This window comes from Suricata suricatta, chromosome 11 (genome assembly GCF_006229205.1).
Source record: "Suricata suricatta isolate VVHF042 chromosome 11, meerkat_22Aug2017_6uvM2_HiC, whole genome shotgun sequence".
NCBI lineage: Eukaryota > Metazoa > Chordata > Mammalia > Carnivora > Herpestidae > Suricata > Suricata suricatta.
Window position 1 is genome coordinate 32,248,904 of NC_043710.1, and position 19,491 is coordinate 32,268,394.

Genomic DNA, 19,491 nt, shown 5'->3' on the forward strand with positions numbered 1-19,491 from the left:
GGAGGCGGCCGCAGCAATGCCGGGCCCGCTGGGGCTACTCTGCTTCCTCGCCCTGGGGCTGCGCGGCTCGGCCGAGCCCAGCGGCGCGGCGCCGCCTCTCTGCGCGGCGCCCTGCAGCTGCGACGGCGACCGTCGGGTGGACTGCTCCGGGAAGGGGCTGACGGCCGTGCCCGAGGGGCTCAGCGCCTTCACCCAAGCGCTGTGAGTGCCGGGGTGAGGGTGCTGGGGAGGGGGCAGAAGGGGTCCGGGGGGGGGGTCGCAGAGCCGGTGGTCAATCCCACCCCACCCACAAGTGTCCGGAGGACTGGGGCGCGGATCACCTGTGTGTGGGGTACTCGGCACCCAGTCCTGCACGGCAGGTTTTACAGACTGTGCCAGCCCGGGTCCGAGCCTCGGGTAGCTCTTTTTCCCAGATTTTTGGGGCACAGTCACCCCCCCTCCCCGGCCCTAGCCTCCCAAGTGCATCTGGGGCCAAGCAGGAGGGAGGAATCTGGAAATGCTTGCCCCTGGCAGCCTTTTCAGGAGACCTTCCCTTCTCACGCGGGGCCCCGCTCAGCTGGCGAGAGCTTCTCAATGGGCAGGCTGAGGGCGCCTAGAACTTGGCCTGAGTCTGCAGACCTAGGGCACGCTTCGTAGGGAAACACCTGGAGCCTTCAGGGCTCCAGCATGTGGGGAGAACACCTGTGCCACAGTCAGGGCGAATCCCTTTCCACTTTGCCCTCATCCAGATAGAGCGACTTGGCACCTCGGTCTAGTTCCACTCTGGACTCACCGACTAACGCCCAGAGTTCTGGAGCGTGCGGGGGAATCGGGTAAAAACAAGACAGAAGGAGGGAGGAAACTACAGGTTTCTTTTGGTGAAAATACTCTTCTTACCCAACTAGACCTTTTAAAGGAGGAACACTGACCTGAACTACAGACTGTTGGAAAAAAATCAAAGTTCCAGAGCATAGTCTCTGCCTAACCAGAATGGAAGGCAGCAGTTTTCTCCTGTACCTTAATCAGCACAACTTTTCTTTTGAGCTGCCTGGTGCTGGGAAAACCACTCAGATGGTTCTGACTTCTAAAATCCCCCTCCTCCAAGGGGGAACTGAGGCCTTATACGTTGCCTTCAGAAAAGCAGAGGAATCTGAAATAGGTGTTGTAGGTGATATTGGCAAAGGCCCACCAATAGAGAAAGAATAGGGTGATTGAATGCAGGGCTTGGTGTACCCGCTTGCTCTAGCGTTGTGTGGCCAGAGTGATTCAATGGAGTGCCATGAAAGAACTGATTGAGAGAGGAAGGGATTCTGAGAGGTCCTTGGGTGAAGGGAATTTCCTTTCCCCTTATAACCAAGGAAAGGGAGCTCTGAGAAATAAACAGTTGTAAAGGAATAACTGACCCTGTGAAGAAATCCTTTCTGTGCAGGCGGGAGCGTTGCTGTGTTTCCAGGTGGGTGGTGGAGGCGTTCAGCTTGTTGCTCTCTGCTGGTGGGGTCTGTTGAGGATTGCAGCCTGATGCCTTAGACTGGTCTCATGCTTTGCCTCCAGCTCCCCCTCTTTATTTTTCCTGCCTCGTGTGTTCATTATGTATTTGAAGTCGTTTTCCTCCAGTGGGGTGGAATTTGACTTTTCACTGAAAGAAATTAATTTTGCAGTGAAGAGCAGTTTGCCCACAAGCAGGTACGTTAGGCGGGCAGGTTTGTGTGGGAGCCGGAGCAGTGAGGGAAAGAAGATGGAGTAGAGATTGGGTTGGATTTGTTTTGTTTCTGTTTTTTTTTTTCCTGTTCTCATGAAACTTAGGGAATGCATGCAGTGGAGGTTCCTTTACCTGAAAGCGCTCAAGACTCTCTATTCATAGAAAGGCATGTTTTTACTATTTTGACCAGTTAGTTGTAAAGACCTTGTTTAGCAGATTCTTCCAGTTTTGATGGGTAGGCTTGTCCTATAAGGAAAAGGACTGTTTTACATTAGAACCTAAAACCACAAAGAAATATTACATTTTTCAGGAGAGCACACTGCTGTCTGTAGAGCATCTTTCTTTAGAACTCCCTGGAGGTAAATGCTCTATTCTCAACTTGGAGCCTTTACAGAACTTACTGTTCAAGGCATGGGAAACAAAAATCATTGGCGCCTGTCCAGATTAGATTGCCTAAACTAGCACCACCATGGCACTTCCTGAGCTGCTGTGGTGAACAAATGTGTAACATTTTCCTCTTCCACTTGTGACCTATAGTCAGAGTATACAGAGCACGCCTTATTTCTTTCCCAATACTCTTCATTTCATCCTCAGAAGTATATATTATGTAACTACCCCATTTAAAGGGCATTTCAAGGGCAATGTGTTTGTGTTTTGGGAAACTAGCTAGTTCAAGTGAATCTCCAAGGCCATGTTGAGGACGGGCAGGTGCTGTCGGGTTGCACACTCCACTTGATTTGGGATCACCTGGGGTCTTTTCCCCAGTATGTCTGATCTGTTGTCCCAAGATAGCTTTAGTGAGCCGCAGTTACGCACCAAGGGATTAGATCCATGGTCCCAAACTTTTGTTTACCCATTCCTAATTTCTGGAGCATGTACATACGCCCATGCCTATTGTGCATAAAACTCCACAGGTACAAGTTAAAGAGATGGGACTGATTGCTTAATCAGAGTGCTTTTCTTTTCGTCTCATGGCTTAGTGGTGTATCCTCACCTCTGCCCATCACCTCTGCCTGGAGTGAATGAATCCCACCTTGGAGACCCTAGACTGACAAAGAGCAGAGCTTTTATTTTACTGGACCTGGAGTCCACAGAGCCTGGTACACAGGAGGCACTTAAAAATGTTGCAGTGATTCGAGAACTTAAGGCCACACTGAGGGGAGAGTCGGGGCTCGGAATTCAGACATCATTCCCACACAGGATTGCCAAAGTCAGCATTCTCAGCATTTAGTGTGTTGTCCAGGTTTGAGAAGGCCCCAGAGAGAGGATGCCTGCTTCTTCTCCTTCAGGCTCGTTTAAACTTGTTCAGTCCAACAGCGTCTATTTCCTGCTGAAAGCTGCTTTATCTGGGGGCAGAGTCAGACGTAATCTCAGTATTGTTGATGGGATTCCTGTGTTCACACTATTTGCTGCACCTGTAGTGATTATTTATGTTTTGCAACAGCAGTTCCCAATCCTGTGTCACAATGCACTGGCTTGTCACAATTCACCCCGAGGGGTTTTGAGGGAAGTAATCTTACTAGTATTAAAATTCCAAAGTTTATTTAATCGGAGGGATTCAAGGTTATTCGTATATTAATGGTGAGAGGTTACCCTGCATCACCTACACTCCCAGAATCTGGACTCTGGGGAGAGGGGGGTGAAGTCACAGAGGTGGTGGGGAGGGGTTTGCACATGCGTGTCCTCTGGTTTATGTGTCGTTGTCTAGACCTCTGGGAGCCATAGACCCAAAGCACAGGTTTCCACATCCTAGATTATGTATGGTGACCAGTTTTAAGATGACATAGGCTGTTTTTGTGGCTTTGATCCCTTGGTCCTAGTCCTTACCATGCCACTAAATGATTATGTGGCCCTGGGCAAGTCATTCTCCCTTTCTGTTCTTTTTCATTTAGTAACCATTCCCTCATCTGAAAAATGAAATAATTGGATTGACTAGATTACATCTAAGGCTGCTTGTGGCTTTCAGAAGTTCTGATTTTATAATTCTTACATAATTTTAGGATGGCAAGGTGACGATAATGTTATGATCCTCTTGTAAAAGATCCCAGGGGCAGCAGGATTTCGTTCTAGGTGAAGTTGCTCAAACCTCTTCATTACCACTCACTTGGAGGAGGAGTTCTTTGTGTTTAGAAGTGTGTGTTAGGAAATTTGCCATGGAGACTTGTTGCAGAATGCATGACTGGCTAAGGCGCTTTGCTAGGGTAGAATAACCTCGCTTGTTTCCTGTGGGTATGGCTTAACACTTGGAAAATAAAATCGTTCGGTTTCAGTAATTTGGATACTGTACAGAAAGTTACTCAACATCCTCACTTCCATATAATTACTCATAATCTCTCCAACCTTCACAGCGTGTGCACCCTGTACATTGGGCAGGTTATCGAGCTTTCCGTACAGAATTCACGGTTACATGATAGGCTTTGAAGTGTTTTCAAAAATAATCTGTTGCTTTTTCTTCTGTCGGAAGCATCATCTCAGAGTGTTCCTTAAGATATGCTTTTTTTCCCCCCATTACACCAAATACCTTCCTCCTTTTAATAGTATCATTTGAAAGTATTTTTTTTCTGCTTCCTCCAATGTCTACTGTATTCTCCGGCAGGTCAGTCATTTGTGGTAGATGTTTGTATCTTTTTTGATCGTAGAGTTTTGATATCTCTCGATACCTGAATTATTTTAATGTTAGTTTACTTGGTGTAGTGGGTCTTTCTAGAGATGTATTATTTTCCTATACAAGTGAACTTTCTGCTAAATCAAGCCAATATATAAACATCTTTAAGTATAGATCCTTTATTTTACAAACTGGTGAACTGCTGGGTTCTCTTTAAATAAAAGAGAAGGAAGCGTCTTCTGCCGGGCATGTGGAGAGCCGGTTTCCAGACCTGTCAATAAATCACACAAGTGACCTTGAGTGGGTGACATGCTTAACCCCCTCAGGGCCTTGGTTTCTTCACCTGTAGAACAAGGAAATAAACAACTCTTAACTGCCAAGAGTTTTCTTTCTCTCGAGTTTGATGTTTTTTATGCATTTCTTGCATCCTCTCCATTGTGTTAAGGGAAGTATATTGTTTAAATCATGGAATCGCTCACCCACCCAGGAAACTTCTCCAATTGTCACAACTCTCTTGGAAAATTTCCATCCAATGGGGAACTCTCTGCCTTCAGGAGGCAACAATGTGCTGGGTGTGGTCTGAACAATACCTCGGACTTGAACCCATTAATTCTCATTCGGCGCCCCTAAAGGTTTTGCAGTAACCACTAATGTTTTATGATATCCAGTTGAACCAAATGCTAGTGACAGTTATGGTGTCACAAGCATTTAAAGTCCAGGCACTTGGCTCTCAACATTAGAATTGTAAGGTAACATTTGACAACTTAATCTCTTAGGGAAGATCAAAGTTTTCTACTGGTAGGTGGATCCAGGCAAGTTTGGGCATTTTCTTGGCCTCTGTCAGTCTATCTCTCAAATTCTTATTTTAGTCATCTTCATAATAGCAAAAGTACTGACAGCCTGCAAGTTTGGATTTTGGTTTCTGGTCTCCGTGTTTGCCCCTATGCCTTCATTCCCATTTTTCTGATCAGTAAATGACGGATACTGGACTCGATAATGGCACAGGTCTCTCACTACTTTGACTTTCTCTGAACCTGCGTAAACTATTAAGCAAGTAAAGTTCTAGGAATCCTTTAGTGATTCATTGAATTTTTTCTAAGACTCACATTTTCTCTATAAAAAAGATATAAATTTCCATAAAAGTACCGTGTTTGTTGGTATACCTGGGTTAAAAGTTAAACCCTGCCAGATGTGCCATTCACTCTGAAAAATGTAACTAATATAACTCAGTGTTCTTGATAAGACAGCTTTGCTCTTTTAATTTTTCAAGCTAGATCTCAAGGTCTTGGCTTTAGAAGGGTGTTATCCAGCTTGCCCTTGATTGTCTCAGGCAGCCTTCAAGTTTTTGGCAATGCTAACAGCGTTTCACATATATAAAGGAATATGGATAACTTTTTCCTTTTTGCCTCCAGCTTTGTTCAGTGAGCTGTACTTTCTTTAGAGCTTCATTAAGATGATAAAATCCTCTATTTTTAAGTTCTGCCAGTAAAGACTACAATACCAGGGCATTTAGCAAATCAGTACTCCGATACAAATGGCTAATTTGTCTGTTTTGCTAGGCATTTCTTTTGTGTTTAAGTACTTGATGGTCAAATTGTAGGCCAGGTAGCTGCCCTATGGTCTGAAACTGGGTGAGTTCCAAGTTGAGTTTAGAAATCAGGCTTAGCAAGAGACCGATCATGATTTTATAGTTCATATACACTTAATAACCTCAATTTCTAAAGACTTTAGCAAGTTTGTACTCAAATACTCCTTTTAAATGGCAAGATGTAATTATGAGGTAGTCTACTCTGGATTCACCTACCCATAGACGAGTATTCGCTGTTAAACAGTGTAGATGGCTGGCACAGTGTTTAGCAGGTTTCGGGTGGTTGTTTTCGGTCTCTGAAGCGTGTTTTGATACCATTACATCTTTTAATTGTCAAAAAAGCACTTGCCCTGGGCACCAAGTCGACAGCAAAACTTGCCATCAGGCATCTCTTTTTTTAGATGCAAGTGATTGAGATTCAGGAATGCCCTACTAAGAGTCCATGTCCAAGAAATAGATTTTTCTGGTTCTCCCAGCATTTCTGTACTGAAAGACCTGATGGCGAAGGCATCGGACCACCCCTCTGTGGCAATATGGTGGTCCATAAGAATGTAAGAATAGCCTTGTAAGGAAATGTAAACCATAGATATTTTGGGAGGTGGCTGGGCCACGTAGATCCCATGCTGGTCTGATGTCTGTGCTGGTGAGAAACTTGTGGAGGAATCATATCTAATATATTTCAAGTTATTTAATGGCGCTTTATCCTTCCCATTGAATTTGTGTTTATTCAGAATCAAGACAAGTAAAAGGTTATGTAAGTCCCATTGGCTAGTTTTTTTCTTTTCCTCCGATCTGATAATTGAATGTAGCCTTTTATTTATTGTTTTAAACAAAGTTTTAAATATAAAGTTGACCATTGAAAGAATGAAAATCTTAGTGTACCCTGACAACAAAATATTTTTGATACTTGAATTGGATTTCAGAACCCTGTATCCAGAAAAATCATGAGTTAGTCTTCACAGTCCTGTACATTTTTAAGGTTTTATTTGAGGAAAGTTTTCCCTCCTAAGAAGAGTGATGTAAATTTGGCCAGGAGATGGTCCTTTGGAGCTGTACTAGGCAGGGCTGAGGAATGAGGCTCACATCTCCATTCCCCTCAGATGGTGAAGTTCACAAGGCAGCCCCTCGTAGGAACTGCAGACAGTAACCTGTACAAGTGGGTGACATTAAGACGCTCCTGAAAGCTTAATTAGAACTGTTTTCCCAGGAAGGTAGAGGGACGTCCTCATTCTCACTCCTGTCACGGTTCTTGTTTTCAAGGTGCGGGATAGGGGGTGTGCTCTAGAGATTGGGCTGTGCTGTTGATTAACTTCTGGGTTTCCCCCCATTTTCCTAAGGGAAAATGCTAAGAGGCTCTTAGAGAAACTGCATGGATCATGGGAGAAGGGCTCGGCAGATGAGATTTTCCCAGGAGAGAGGGGACCTATGGTCGCCACTCTGTTTTAGGTTGTGGCCCTTCCCGTGTGGTGGAAGCCATCTCAGCTGCTTTCCTGTGGGAGAATTCTCCAGAGAAGGAGAGCACGAGCTCTTGAATGATTTAAAACTCTGTTTTAAAGTCTACCAACTCTTGGGGCGCCTGGCTGGCTCACTTGGTAGAGCATGAGACTCTTGATCTCAGAGTTGTAAGTTCAAGCCCCGCTTTGGGCATGGAATTTACCATTAAAAAAAAGTATAGTGACTCTTTTTAGAGTGGGCAGAAAGAAGACAATGTCAACTGCCTCTTAGGTTTCTTACTGTTCTCAAAGACTGTTCGTACACTCTTCTGTTTTAGGCACTAGATCCAGTCACTCATTGCATTTGCCAAAGTGATAATTGCCCTCTAGTTCTCTTCAAACTCTCCTTATCTCATGTAAATTAAAGCACAGACAGAATTTGTATGCAGTATGATCAGAACTATTTAGGGGATATTAAGTGAATTTAATACACTTCAAATACTTAGTATCATGTTTTTAAAAATACATATTATGGGTTTACTGATATTTAGCCATTTATCATAATCAGGTTTCATCCTCTCTGTGCTCCTTCTGCTAGTTCATCTCATTTAATTAGCTTACTTAATTTTTATTCATTTAATCATTTATTTACGATTTTTAAAATTCTTTTCATTTCAACCAGGTTTATAAAAACCTTTATATTTTCCTATCTTTGTAAGAAAGAACATTTTTCTTTGTTGGCCTTCTGTTCTTTCCAAGGTCATTTTGAGTCCATGGTCACTAATCCAGCTCTTTATGTCACTATTCTTGAGTTGTCTTTTTATAAGACTATCTTTATATAAGAATAGGCCTTCAAAAATGATTTTGTTGGGGCACCTGGGTGGCTCAGTTGGTTAAGTGCCAGACTTCAGATCAGGTCGTGATCTCACAGTTTGTGGGTTTAAGCCCCGCGTCAGGCTCTGTGCTGACAGCTCGGAGCCCCCCTCCCCTGCTCATGCTCTGTCTGTCTCTCTCTCTCTCAAAAATAAATAAATACTAAAATTAAGAAAAAAAGATTTTGCTTTTGAGAGTATGGCACAAGGAATCATGAGTTCCCGAATTAGTGTGGGTATGTCATGTAGCCACTTTGAACATTGGCTTTTCCATCTGCAGAAAGAGGTAACTTCACTTTATCTTCGAGGGTCATACATAGGAAACTTCAGCGCGACCTGTTTGAGTGACGGCGAGGACCTGATTTGTTGTCCTTTCTTTTGGGAGTGACTAAGCCATTGCGTGTGTGTGTGTGTGTGTGTGTGTGTGTGTGTGTGTGTGTGAATCCTACTTCACTGGTTCTTGAAGGTATACCAGGTCCACAGGCTGTTACAGACTTCACAGGTAAGCTGTTGTGCCGATGGGGAAAAGTCTACCTATCTAGCAGATTTTTTCATTCAAAAAAACCATAAAGATCCTGCTGGAGAGAGAGCAGTATATGCATTTTTGTCCAGATCCCTTCTCATGGGTGATGCGACTCCCTTTCTAACAAGGAAGCCTGATTTGCGGGGTGAGGGAAGGAGTTTCTCCGGAGGAGAGAGCTCCAGGAAACTGTTGGCTTCTTGGGTCTCTGTGATTCGTCACTGGTTTCCTGAGACTGCTGGTCAGGCAGAAAGGTGCTGTCCTAACAGGGAACACAGTTTTTTCCTCACAGCAAATAGGCATGTAACCGTAGGCAGTTTCAGTGTGATCTTCAGATTCAGATTTTCTACTTCCAGACTTTGGAACACAGGATTTTCGTTAAGCCATGCCTGACTCTTTGGGAAGCCTCATGCCTAAGCGTGCCTTCTGTAGTTTCTCAGATCATTTTCCATGTTGGGGATAGGTAAGATTTACTCAGGATTGACAGGTTAGCTGCAGTCTTGTTTCTTCACATCGCTTTTTTTCTAGAAATACTCAGATTATGAGAGAACTTTTTAAGTACTTTGAAAATGGTATTTTATTGATTATTTGGATACTCGTCTATTTCTTTTTACATTAGAGATTAATGCTCAAGGTTTCTCAATAAAGAAAAGCTTATTATCGTAAAAGAAATTTTAGAGCCCAAACCCATTCTTTAAGATCTTTTGTATTTCTAGAAAGTTACGTGGTATTCTTGTTAAGCAGTTAAATCATTCTCAGAAACTAAAAACTTTTCTGGGTTTTGACTCAGACCTGATCTGAAAATGAATGATAAAGCCAGAGCAGCCGCTAACATAAGCAGCGGCGCACACAACCTATGTAGATTGGCTGAGTGTTTCAAATACAGTTGTGCATTTTCTACTCGAGGTCTCTCTCTTTAAAAAAAAAAAAGGTTTGGGATGTTTTTCCCATTACCGTCTTGACATCTGCCTGGTTACACATGAATAGCTTGACCCAGTCCCTCAGCAGGGAGACTACCGTGGCCTTGCTTTCAATAGCCATGTCACTGACAAAGAAAACATATGGAATATTTCATTCCTGGCCTTTGCAAACAGTCTGGGGCTGTGAGGGCATCCAGCAGAAGGCTTCATACTTCATGGTAGGTTGGCAGGTTTGTGTGCTAACCACAGGCTGTGCTGCTAGCAATCAGATGTGTTTTCCAAAGCCCCGTTACATTCTGTGGAGAAGGAATCTTGTGTTTTAGATAAATCAGTTTCTACTATCAGTTTGAATTAAGTTTGTATGACCTGATTCCATGGTCATTCTGACTTAATTGTCTATTTCACCAAAGCGAAACTTGTGTAAGTCAGTGTGTGTGTGTGTGTGTGTGTGTGTGTGTGTGTGTGCGCGCCCACGCTTCCATTCAGGACATTGGGTGCTATTCTCCCAGGGTTGATACATGGTGTGTTTAATGGATACACATGTTGGGAGCGAGGTGCTTGATTCCCAATAGAACATGCCTTGAGGACTGTCTGCCCCTTTGTTTATCTTCTTGTCAGTTCAAGGTCAATTGATCATTGTCTACTAGCCAAGTACTGCTGCATTGACCTTTACAGGTTTCTCTTGCAAAGTACCAGCCTTCTACTTGGGGACTGTGTTTCATTTCAGCTAGCATTAGCGGCTCTGCCTTGTGGCATCTGAATCTACAGCGTGGAGGCTTATTAGTGGGGGTGGCAGGAGTGGGACAAGAATGTGAAAAAGAGGGGTAAATCAGTTGCCTTTTTCAGGTCTTCTGTGTTAAAAGAATTTGCCCTTGGCACAGCCTTGGCTGCGGTGGCATTCCAGAAGGAGAAAACACAAAAACAAAACTCTGTGACATCCCAGCATGAGAAGATTCATAACTTTGGTGAAGGAGATAATGACATACATTTCATCAGGGTCCTTTCCATAGTTACCCCAGCCTGAAATTCTAGTTTTATTGTTTCCTAGACATATGGGCTGGTTTTGATGGGAGTTGATTTATGAAAAAGGAAATGAGCTCCTGCATCATCCCAGATATAGCCAAATATTTAAATGTATATATACATTTTTTTCTGTAATGTATGTATACATCTTATCTAGAGGTATTTCTGGTTGTTCTTGGTATCATCATTTAACATTAGCTGTAAAACAATATGCTGAGGGGAACTATTGCTTTTCATATTTTCTCATAATTCCTTTTTTAGTTCTTGAGTATCATGGATTTCTTTTAAATGTGTTGGCTTTTGGAAGGTTATATTTTTAAAAGCTTAGAATTTATGGTTCTTCACAAATGAGTCTATTTGAGGTCCTCTGCTTCCTTATAATGCCTTCATATTTTTATCGTAAAATAACTAGTTTAATCTTGGGTGTTCCATCTTCTTGACCACTTAACTAACTTTCATAGCTTTGAATTCATAGGAAAACTCCCCTCAAATCTCTCAATCCTAAAATGCACCCTTTTTTAGGGTATAGCTTTGCCAGTGTTGGAAGTGCATCCCGTAATCTGACTACTACCACTGTCCAGATCTAGAACATGTCCATCTCTTTGCCTCTGCCCATGGCCTTTGCAGTCCTCCCCTGTCCCCACCCCTAGTCCTTGGCAGCTGCTAGACTGTTTTCTTCCTTGGGCCTCTTCTATTGTTTTGCATTTACCAGAATGTCCTAGAAATTGAATGAAACAGAATGCAGTCTTGTGCCCAGCTTCTTTTACTTACTATAATGCTTTTGAGAGTCCATCATATTGTCACACATGTTATTACATAATATTCCTTTTTAGTGCTGGTGAGCATTCCATGATATGGATGTGCCACGGTTGATTTGTCCATTTCCCTGTTGAAGAATACTTGCCTTGCTTTTAGTTTTTGGCAGTTATAAATAAAGCCAATATAATATTCCACAGAGGTTTTATATGAACGTAGGTTTTCATTTTGCTTTTGTAAATACCTAGGAGTAAGATCCTGGGTCATGTGGAAAGTGTATGTTAATAAAGTGTTGGTCTAGGTTTTAACGTCTTAGAGCTATGGTGAGGTTTGATATTACTGATTATAGCTTCAATGTATTATTAGCGTGATACATATAATAGCAAAAGCTGTTAAAAATGGATTTTGTTTAAATGGCTGTACTCTTTAAAGGGGTATAATTATTATTGTTGTTGTTATTTTAAGTAAGCCCTATGCCCAACATGGGGCTTGACCTCATAACCCTGAGATCAAGAGTGCCACATTCTACCGACTTAGCCAGGTACCCGACTTAGCCCTCTTTTTGGTATCTGACAGTTACCCTGATACCCCCCAACCCCCCAAGAACTTGTGGAGAAATGCTCCCAACGTGGAGCATTTTTTTTACAGTGACAAAATTTTGGATTTTTAGCATGTCCATGTTTGGAAAGTCTGATTCAAAAAAATAGAAATTTGGTGAGGAATTGCTGGTCCTACTTGTGTCTCAGGCATGTTGCATGTGTTAATTGTGATTTGCATGGTAATCATCCCAGTCCCTGACATGGTTTACATTTCATAGCTGCATATCTGGAGACTTAAAAGGGTTTAATAACTTGCTCAAACGTCCCACAGTTAGTGGGTGGTAGTTTGTGAAGCTCAGGTGTTCGCTATTTGTTTATAGCCTCTGTAGTTTACTTGGATAGTTGACAGTTTATTAGAAGAGGAGAAGGTAAAATGAGAAACAAAATGTTTTCTCAGATTCTAACAGGGGAACGAAGATCAGAACCAAACATAAAGCATCCAGCAAAAGCACACAGACACCTACCTGTATGTGCATACAGTCGGAGACTGTGAGGTGGTTTAGGAGTAACTTACATTGAACAGTCCATTTACTGTATAAAACTAAGTTACCTTTTATTCAGAGCAGAATTTTTGAAAAGTATGTGTCAGTCTCTTTGCCTTTTGCATTTTGTCTGAAAGCTTTCCCATCATTTTCTATGTTAATGGTGTTTTTTTTTGGTGTGTCATCAAAATAAGTATCAGTTGTGTGCCTTTTGGCTTGCTGTTTCTTTTGTGGAACTCACTTAGATGGTATATGAGGATCCGTTAGCATACTGGCTTTCCTGCTTCTCACCGAGCAAATGTCTAAATGTGACTCTTTGAACCAAAATGATGAAGTAAATGAAAAAGCGGAAGTGTGCGCTCTGATGGCTTCCATATAGCTTCTCCCTTTCACTCACTGGAATTTCCTGCCTCTCCTGTTGAAGATGTTTTTATAGGCAAGTCAGCGTAAAAGTGCATCACCCATGAGCCTTTTTCCCCACAAGGCATTTCATTTAGCCAACTTGGTATTAATTTAGTTGGTATTCTTTAGTTGACTCGAACACTGTGTTTGTTGATTGTGCAGGCTGATGTTTATTAAGCTGTTAATATTTTACAGACTGGATGGGCTCCTATTTGGATCTGTGTGCTCTTTTCTTTAGCAGCAGAGTTGTTCTTGATTGAATCTGTGGCCAGAGTTTTGACTATGAATGGGGTGACAGCCAACCCCAGGCTGGACTGTTATTTGGTGACTCTAAAGGGCTTCTCTGGGAAGCATTTTCCTTTTTCATCTAATTCACAGTATGGTCTTGGTCTTCTTTATGGTGTTTCTGTTCAGGTAAACCCTCATCTTCAACTTGTTATTAACTTAGATGCTAATAATAAATGTTATTGAGGACCAGGCATTATGTGAAGTGCTTTACATGTGTTATCTATTTAATACTATTAATAGCCTTCTAAAGCACATGCTGTTATTTTCTCCATTTTAGATGAAGAAACCACAGGGGGGAAGGTCGCATAGGTAATGAACAAGGTTTTGTAAATGGGATGTAGGATCTTGGTTTCTCAGGCCAGCGTTATTTGGCTGAGTATGCCGTATGACAGTGTTCTTTCTTGTTTCTCCTACATGTAGGCATTCATCAATCTTGTGTGTCATGGATGTCATGAACGGCTCGTTTTATAGATGAGGAATTCGTTCTGGAGGGGTTGGATATGTTTTGTTCTCTGCTTGACGTGTTCTCAGACCCTCAGTTTATAGACTTGGACCCTTCTAAATCTTAAAGGTCATTTGGTGTGGTGGGCTAACACTCTTCTGTGTGCTATGGGCCACTCATCAAAGAGGCTAGGCCTTTCTTTCTGTGGGGGAGACAGAAAGTTCATTTTACCCAAGGACATACACTTACATGTTTTTAGACCTGATATCTATTTATTATTTGCTAAACCTTTCAGTTACATAAATCGGCAACACCAGAGTCTTCTATTTTTCAGACCTTCCCTCCCTTCTCAGTCCACTTCTTTTAAGACTGGTAGAAAACAGTTGATCTGGTTTAAATTCTCCATTAACTGGGCAGAAGTCCAGTTACCTTTAGTCCTATGACTTGCCCGGAACCATTGGTAGCCCTCCCGAGTATGTTAAAAACAAAACAAAGGAGGGGCGCCTGGGTGGCTCAGTCGGTTAAGCACTAGACTTTAGCTCAGGTAGCTCAGGTCATGATCTGGTGGTTCGTGGCCCATGTCAGGCTCTGTGCTGACAGCTCAATAGCCTGGAGCCTGCTTCAGATTCCGTCTCCCTCTCTCTTCGCCCCTACCCCACTCACAATCTGTCTCTTTTTCTGTCTGTCTCTCTCTCTCTCTCTCAAAAATAAACACTAAAAAAACACAAAGAATAAAACACATTATCAGAAAAGATGGTTTTTTCTTTGATTATATAAGCCTTTATCATTTAAAAAGACTTTTGACTTAAGTTGCGTAGAACTTAAGCTTGTCAGATGGTAAGATATTCTGTGCTTTCACCTTGTGTTTTGTCCAAAATTTCATGGGCCTACTCCTTTGTTGAAATTGTAGATGTTTTGTGGAGGTGAATAAAAAGCTTTCACACAAATTTTATCGGTTCAAAACGATTTATTGAAGCTACTAATACTGTATTTGTATAAGATTCATGGAATCAGTAGTCTTTTTTTTTTTTTAATGTTTATTTTTGAGAGAGTGCAAGGAAGGCTGAGGGGGAGTCAGAGGAGAGGGACAGAGGATCCAAAGCAGGCTCTGCCCTGGCATCCTTGAGCATGATGTGGAGCTCAAATTCACACACCGTGAGAGCATGACCTGAGCCAAAGCCAGATGCTTAACTGACTGAGCCACCCAGGTGCCCTGGAATCAGTAGTCTTTCAACTTTAAAGTAATAATTATTGAGGCAATAAGTCAATACTTAAACATTTAATTTAGCATTTATTAAGTGCTTTATGTGTTAGGAACTATTGTTGGTGCTGGAGACAGAGTGATCAGACTGCATCCCTGCCCTCATGTAATTTACCTGACATGATAAAGGGTAGGGGTGATGGTAGACAGTTAAAAAATACAGCAAAGGGCCACCTGGGGGGCTCAGGCAGTTAAGCGTCTGACTTCACCTCAGGTCATGATCTCTCGGTTCTTGAGTTTGAGCCGCATGTTGAGCTCTGGGCAGACAGCTCAGAGCCTGGAGCCTGCTTCAGAGTCTGTGTTTCCCCCTCTCTCTGCCCCTCCCCTACTCACACTCTGTCTCTCTGTCTGTCTCTCTCTCTGTCTCTGTCTCTGTTTCTTTCCCCAAAATAAACATTAAAAGTTTAAAAAACAATAAACATGAGGTCAGGTAATATTAGGAACTGTGAAGAAAAAGAAAGCATGGTAAAGGGGCCTCACTAAGCAGGGTAGGTTTGAATGGGGTGATTAAGATAATTCCTGATTAAAATAGTATCTATTGGAAAATAAACCATCTTAAGCAATGGCAAAACAAGATTTAAAAAGTTTCTCCTCACCCAGTAGTGATAATTAAAACATAAAAAGAATAAAATCAATATTCCATAATAAACTGGTGTACCAATGCAACGGACTAATACATGGCAATAAAATGCAACAACACGGATAGATCGTGAGGATATTATGCTGAGTGAAAAAGCCAATTTCAGTCGCTTCCATGTGGCATAGGATTCCATTTAAAACACTCTAGAAATGACAAAATTCTAGAAATGGGGAACAGGTCAGTGGTTGGTGTGGTTACAGGTGGGCAGACAGCAGTGTGACTCTGGAGGTGCAGCAGGAGGGAGTGATGGAGTAGCTGTGGGAAGGGGATGTCTTTGGTTTTTTTTAATGTTTTACTTATTTTTGAGACCGAGAGAGACAGAGCATGAGTGGGGGAGGGGCAGAGAGCGAGGGAAACACAGACTCTGAAGCAGGCTCCAGGCTCTGAGCTGTCTGCCCAGAGCCCGATTCAGGGCTCCAACCCACGAATGTGAGATCATGACCTGAGCTGAAGTCAGAGCCTTAACCAGCTGAGCCACCCAGGCGCCCTAGGATGTCTTTATTTTATTTTGCTTCATTTTTAATGTAGGTGTAGATGGTCTGGAGCCTAAAGCAAGGAATGGAGGGGAGGAGAGAACAAAATTATCCTTGAGAGTATTTTTTTTATTATTATTTCATGGCAACACATTATGGGAAGTTCCATTTCATTTTCCAAGTAGAGGTTTGTGAAATTGAAGGTGTCTATTTTCTTCGAGGAATTGAAAATACTCTGCCAGGAGGAATTGGATGTATTAATTCCACCCAGGGCTTCATTTCAGGTAGAGTAATGTGCCTATGTTTTTGTCGTTGTTGTTTTTCTTTTGTTTTTTTGTTTGTTTGTTTGTTTGGTTTTTGGTGGTGATGGAGCAGTTTTTTACATTTGTAGTGGTGACTGAATGAATCCGTGCATGTGATTAAAACATGAGCGCATGTAAAAAGTAGTGAAATCTGAGTAGGGTCTGTAGTTAATAATGCACCAAAGTAAATATCCTGGTTTAGCTAATGTAATATGGTTATGTGAGGTGTTGTCATAGGGAAAAACTGGGTCAAGGATGCATAGGAACTCTACAGTTTTTTCAAATTTTGGTGAGTCTTAAGTTATTCAAAAACAACATCAGATACACTAAATCACTTTAAGGTCTTGAGAAATCTTTGTCTGGGCCTCACTCCTTAAATAAGATGGGTAGGGGCGCCTGGGTAGCTCAGTTGGTTAAGCGTCTGACCCTGGGTTTGGGCGCAGGTCATGATCTCATGGTTTGTGGGTTCAAGCCCCGCATTGGACTCGGCACTGGCAGTGTGGAGGCTGCTTGGAGTCTCTCCTTCTCTCTCTCTCTCTGCCTGTCCCCTGCTCATGCACTTGCTCTCTCGCTCACTCTCTCAAAGTAAATAAATAGACTTAAAAAAAAGTTTTAAAAAATAATTGAAAAAGTAAGGTGAGGAAACTGAGTCTCTCAAGTTAGATGACAAACTAAAGTCTGAGTCTAGACGTTTTAACTTTCAGGTCAGGGTTCTTTTGCTCCCTTAGAACATCACTGCTTTTAGTTGCTTTTAAGCAGTTGTTGGGAGATTGTGCTTGTGTCCTCCATCTTTTTCCCCCGGCTTCCTTCCTCAAGCCCCCTCACCTGTGTGTGTGTGTGTGTGTGTGTGTGTGTACTCTCTTTTATGTCCTGCAGCATAGAGATGTGTAAGATACAAAGTATGCACTGGGTTTACCATTTCAATGATTTTAGCCGGGTATTTGGAGAGAACCCCTCCGCCTCTTCTGTAATGGAGGCATTTTGTTTCTGAGTGCCTGGAATAATCTAAGTAGCATGGGGATGATGTTGGATCTCTGCCTGTGAATTAGTAGCTGAGTGGTGTTTTACTTCTGATGATTCAGTATATTTGCCTTAATTGCTGGATTAACCAATTTCTTGCCTCCCACAAGAAGCACACACATTTGTGTAAAGAGAGGGTAAATGAATGAAGTTTTAGGGACTAATTTTTGTGGTATTTAAGCAACAATAGTCTAGATTACCCACAACCTTAATTTCCTTTCATGAGTCCTATAGATGGGCTTTGTCACCATTTACACTTGATTACTTCATTGTTAACCCCAGTGATGTGATTTAGCGTGCAAAGACTTAATTATTCCTTTCTGGCCTAGTGAGAAATTTCCTCCCAATAATTGCCTCCACTGTCCTTTAGGCTCTCAAGTATTTAGTTTGTTTGGAACAACATGGTTGTTCAGAGAGCATTTCCAAGCTGAGCAGTGCCTGGAGCTGTCTCTGGGCCATAATTTATACCTTTGACATAGTGACTGAGGCCTCAGTTCTTGGGCGGTGTGGCTGGTTGATGCTCTTCATTAGAGCAGTGAGATGGTACGTGGATCTTAAAGTTACAGGAAGAAAAGTTCATGACGGCACAGTACTGAAGAGTTTTCTTGCGGTCCCTCTTTCTCAATTGAACGTTTCCTTTTTTTAACTGAACACTTACACCAACTTCAGAAATCACATTAGGTTCCTAAAAAAAGGAAAAAGCTTTAGTGTTTTAAAGAAGTGGTTTTGTAAGGCAGTCACCTGTGATGAGGGATACACACGCAGTGATAGTCACAGTGTACAAGGGGTCACTGGAGAAGGTGTCCCTGTCAACATGAGGGTCAGACTTGCTGGATGAAGTAGGAATTGATGAAATTCGCCAGGTTTGGGAAAGAGATATCTTTGTTTGATTTCAGTTAGCTTTTAATATAGGTATAATGGCATCTAGACCCCTAAAGCAGGATGGAGATGAGAGAAAAATTTTCCGTGAGAGTATTTTTTATTTCACGGCAACATTACGGGAAGTCCTGTTTCATTTTCCAAATGGAGGTTTGTGGAATTGAAAGTGTCTGTTTTCTGCATAGGGATTGAAAATATTCTGCCAGGAGGAGCTTGAAAGTATTAATTTTTTTACTCAGGGCTTTGTTTCAAGTACAGTAATATTCCCGTGTCTTCATAGGCAATTTATAAGGCTTAGTTAGTATCATTTTAGGGGAGGGATAGGGGGGACAGCATAGTTTCAGACTTTATCCCTAAGGCCCCTGTCACCAGCTTCAATATTCTACCCCTTCCCATTTCCTTAAACAATACTAACTGCTGTTTTTCTCAGAGAAGGTCTAGAATAACAATGGCATCATAGGGTAATTGGATATTCTACAATAAAAATACATGCCAGTCTGTGGGAGGTACAGTTACTTCATTAGGAAGTAGAATAATATCACATTCATCACACTGATTAAAAATGTTTGAGGCACCTGGGTGGCTCAGTCAGCTAAGCGTCTTTTGGTTTTGACTCAGGTGATGATCTTCTGGCTTTGTGGGTTTGAGCCCCATATCAGGTTCTGTGCTGGCAGTGGAGCCTGCTTGGCAGTCTCTTTACCCCCCTACACCCCCCCACCCCGCCTCTCTATCCCTTCCCCACTCGTGCTATCTCTGTCTCAAAATAAACAAACTTTAAAAAAAATGTTTTTATAGGAGATGTCTTATGTACCAGATTCCACCTTTCAGTTGCTGTGCTTTAAAGACATTTTTGTCTTAAATTATCAATTTTTAGGAGAAGCAACTAAATCGAAGGAATACTTACTAAAGAGATAGGTAGGTAATAAAACAGTTGCAATTACTGAAGAATTGGTCAGAAAGCACAGCAGAAACAATCGAAACCCTTCTGCAATGTGTTTCCTAAAGTATTTTCTGGAGTTTAAAATACTAAGCATAATCCAGATGTTTGCGATTTGATTTGATTTCTGTAAATACTGTCTCAGGTAACAGAATTTTGCTCATAAACAGTATTTTCAAAATTGCACTCAATGGTTGAAATAGATTTCTGTTAAGCTTTATTCCGAAACAATAATAGGTTCAATATTATCCTTCTTAAACTTTCAGGGTTGCTAAAGATTCAGTGTATTTAAGTAGGCATTGAGTATTTTACAGACAGCCAGTAACTATCTGGACAGTGTTCAGAGGGTGGATACTACTTTCTCTTGGATG

The 19,491-nt window shown here is 42.0% G+C and overlaps 1 protein-coding gene across 1 annotated transcript in view; it reads left to right on the top strand.

Moving 5' to 3' along the window:
• The first annotated feature begins 1 nt into the window (after window position 1).
• The window catches only part of LGR4 (leucine rich repeat containing G protein-coupled receptor 4), a 97,252-nt gene continuing 77,762 nt past the window's right edge, over window positions 2-19,491 (top strand). Inside the window, exon 1 of the mRNA XM_029957735.1 lies at window positions 2-201. Coding sequence (XP_029813595.1) covers window positions 17-201 — 185 coding nt within the window. The 5' untranslated portion in view covers window positions 2-16. The remainder of the gene's footprint in view (window positions 202-19,491) is intronic.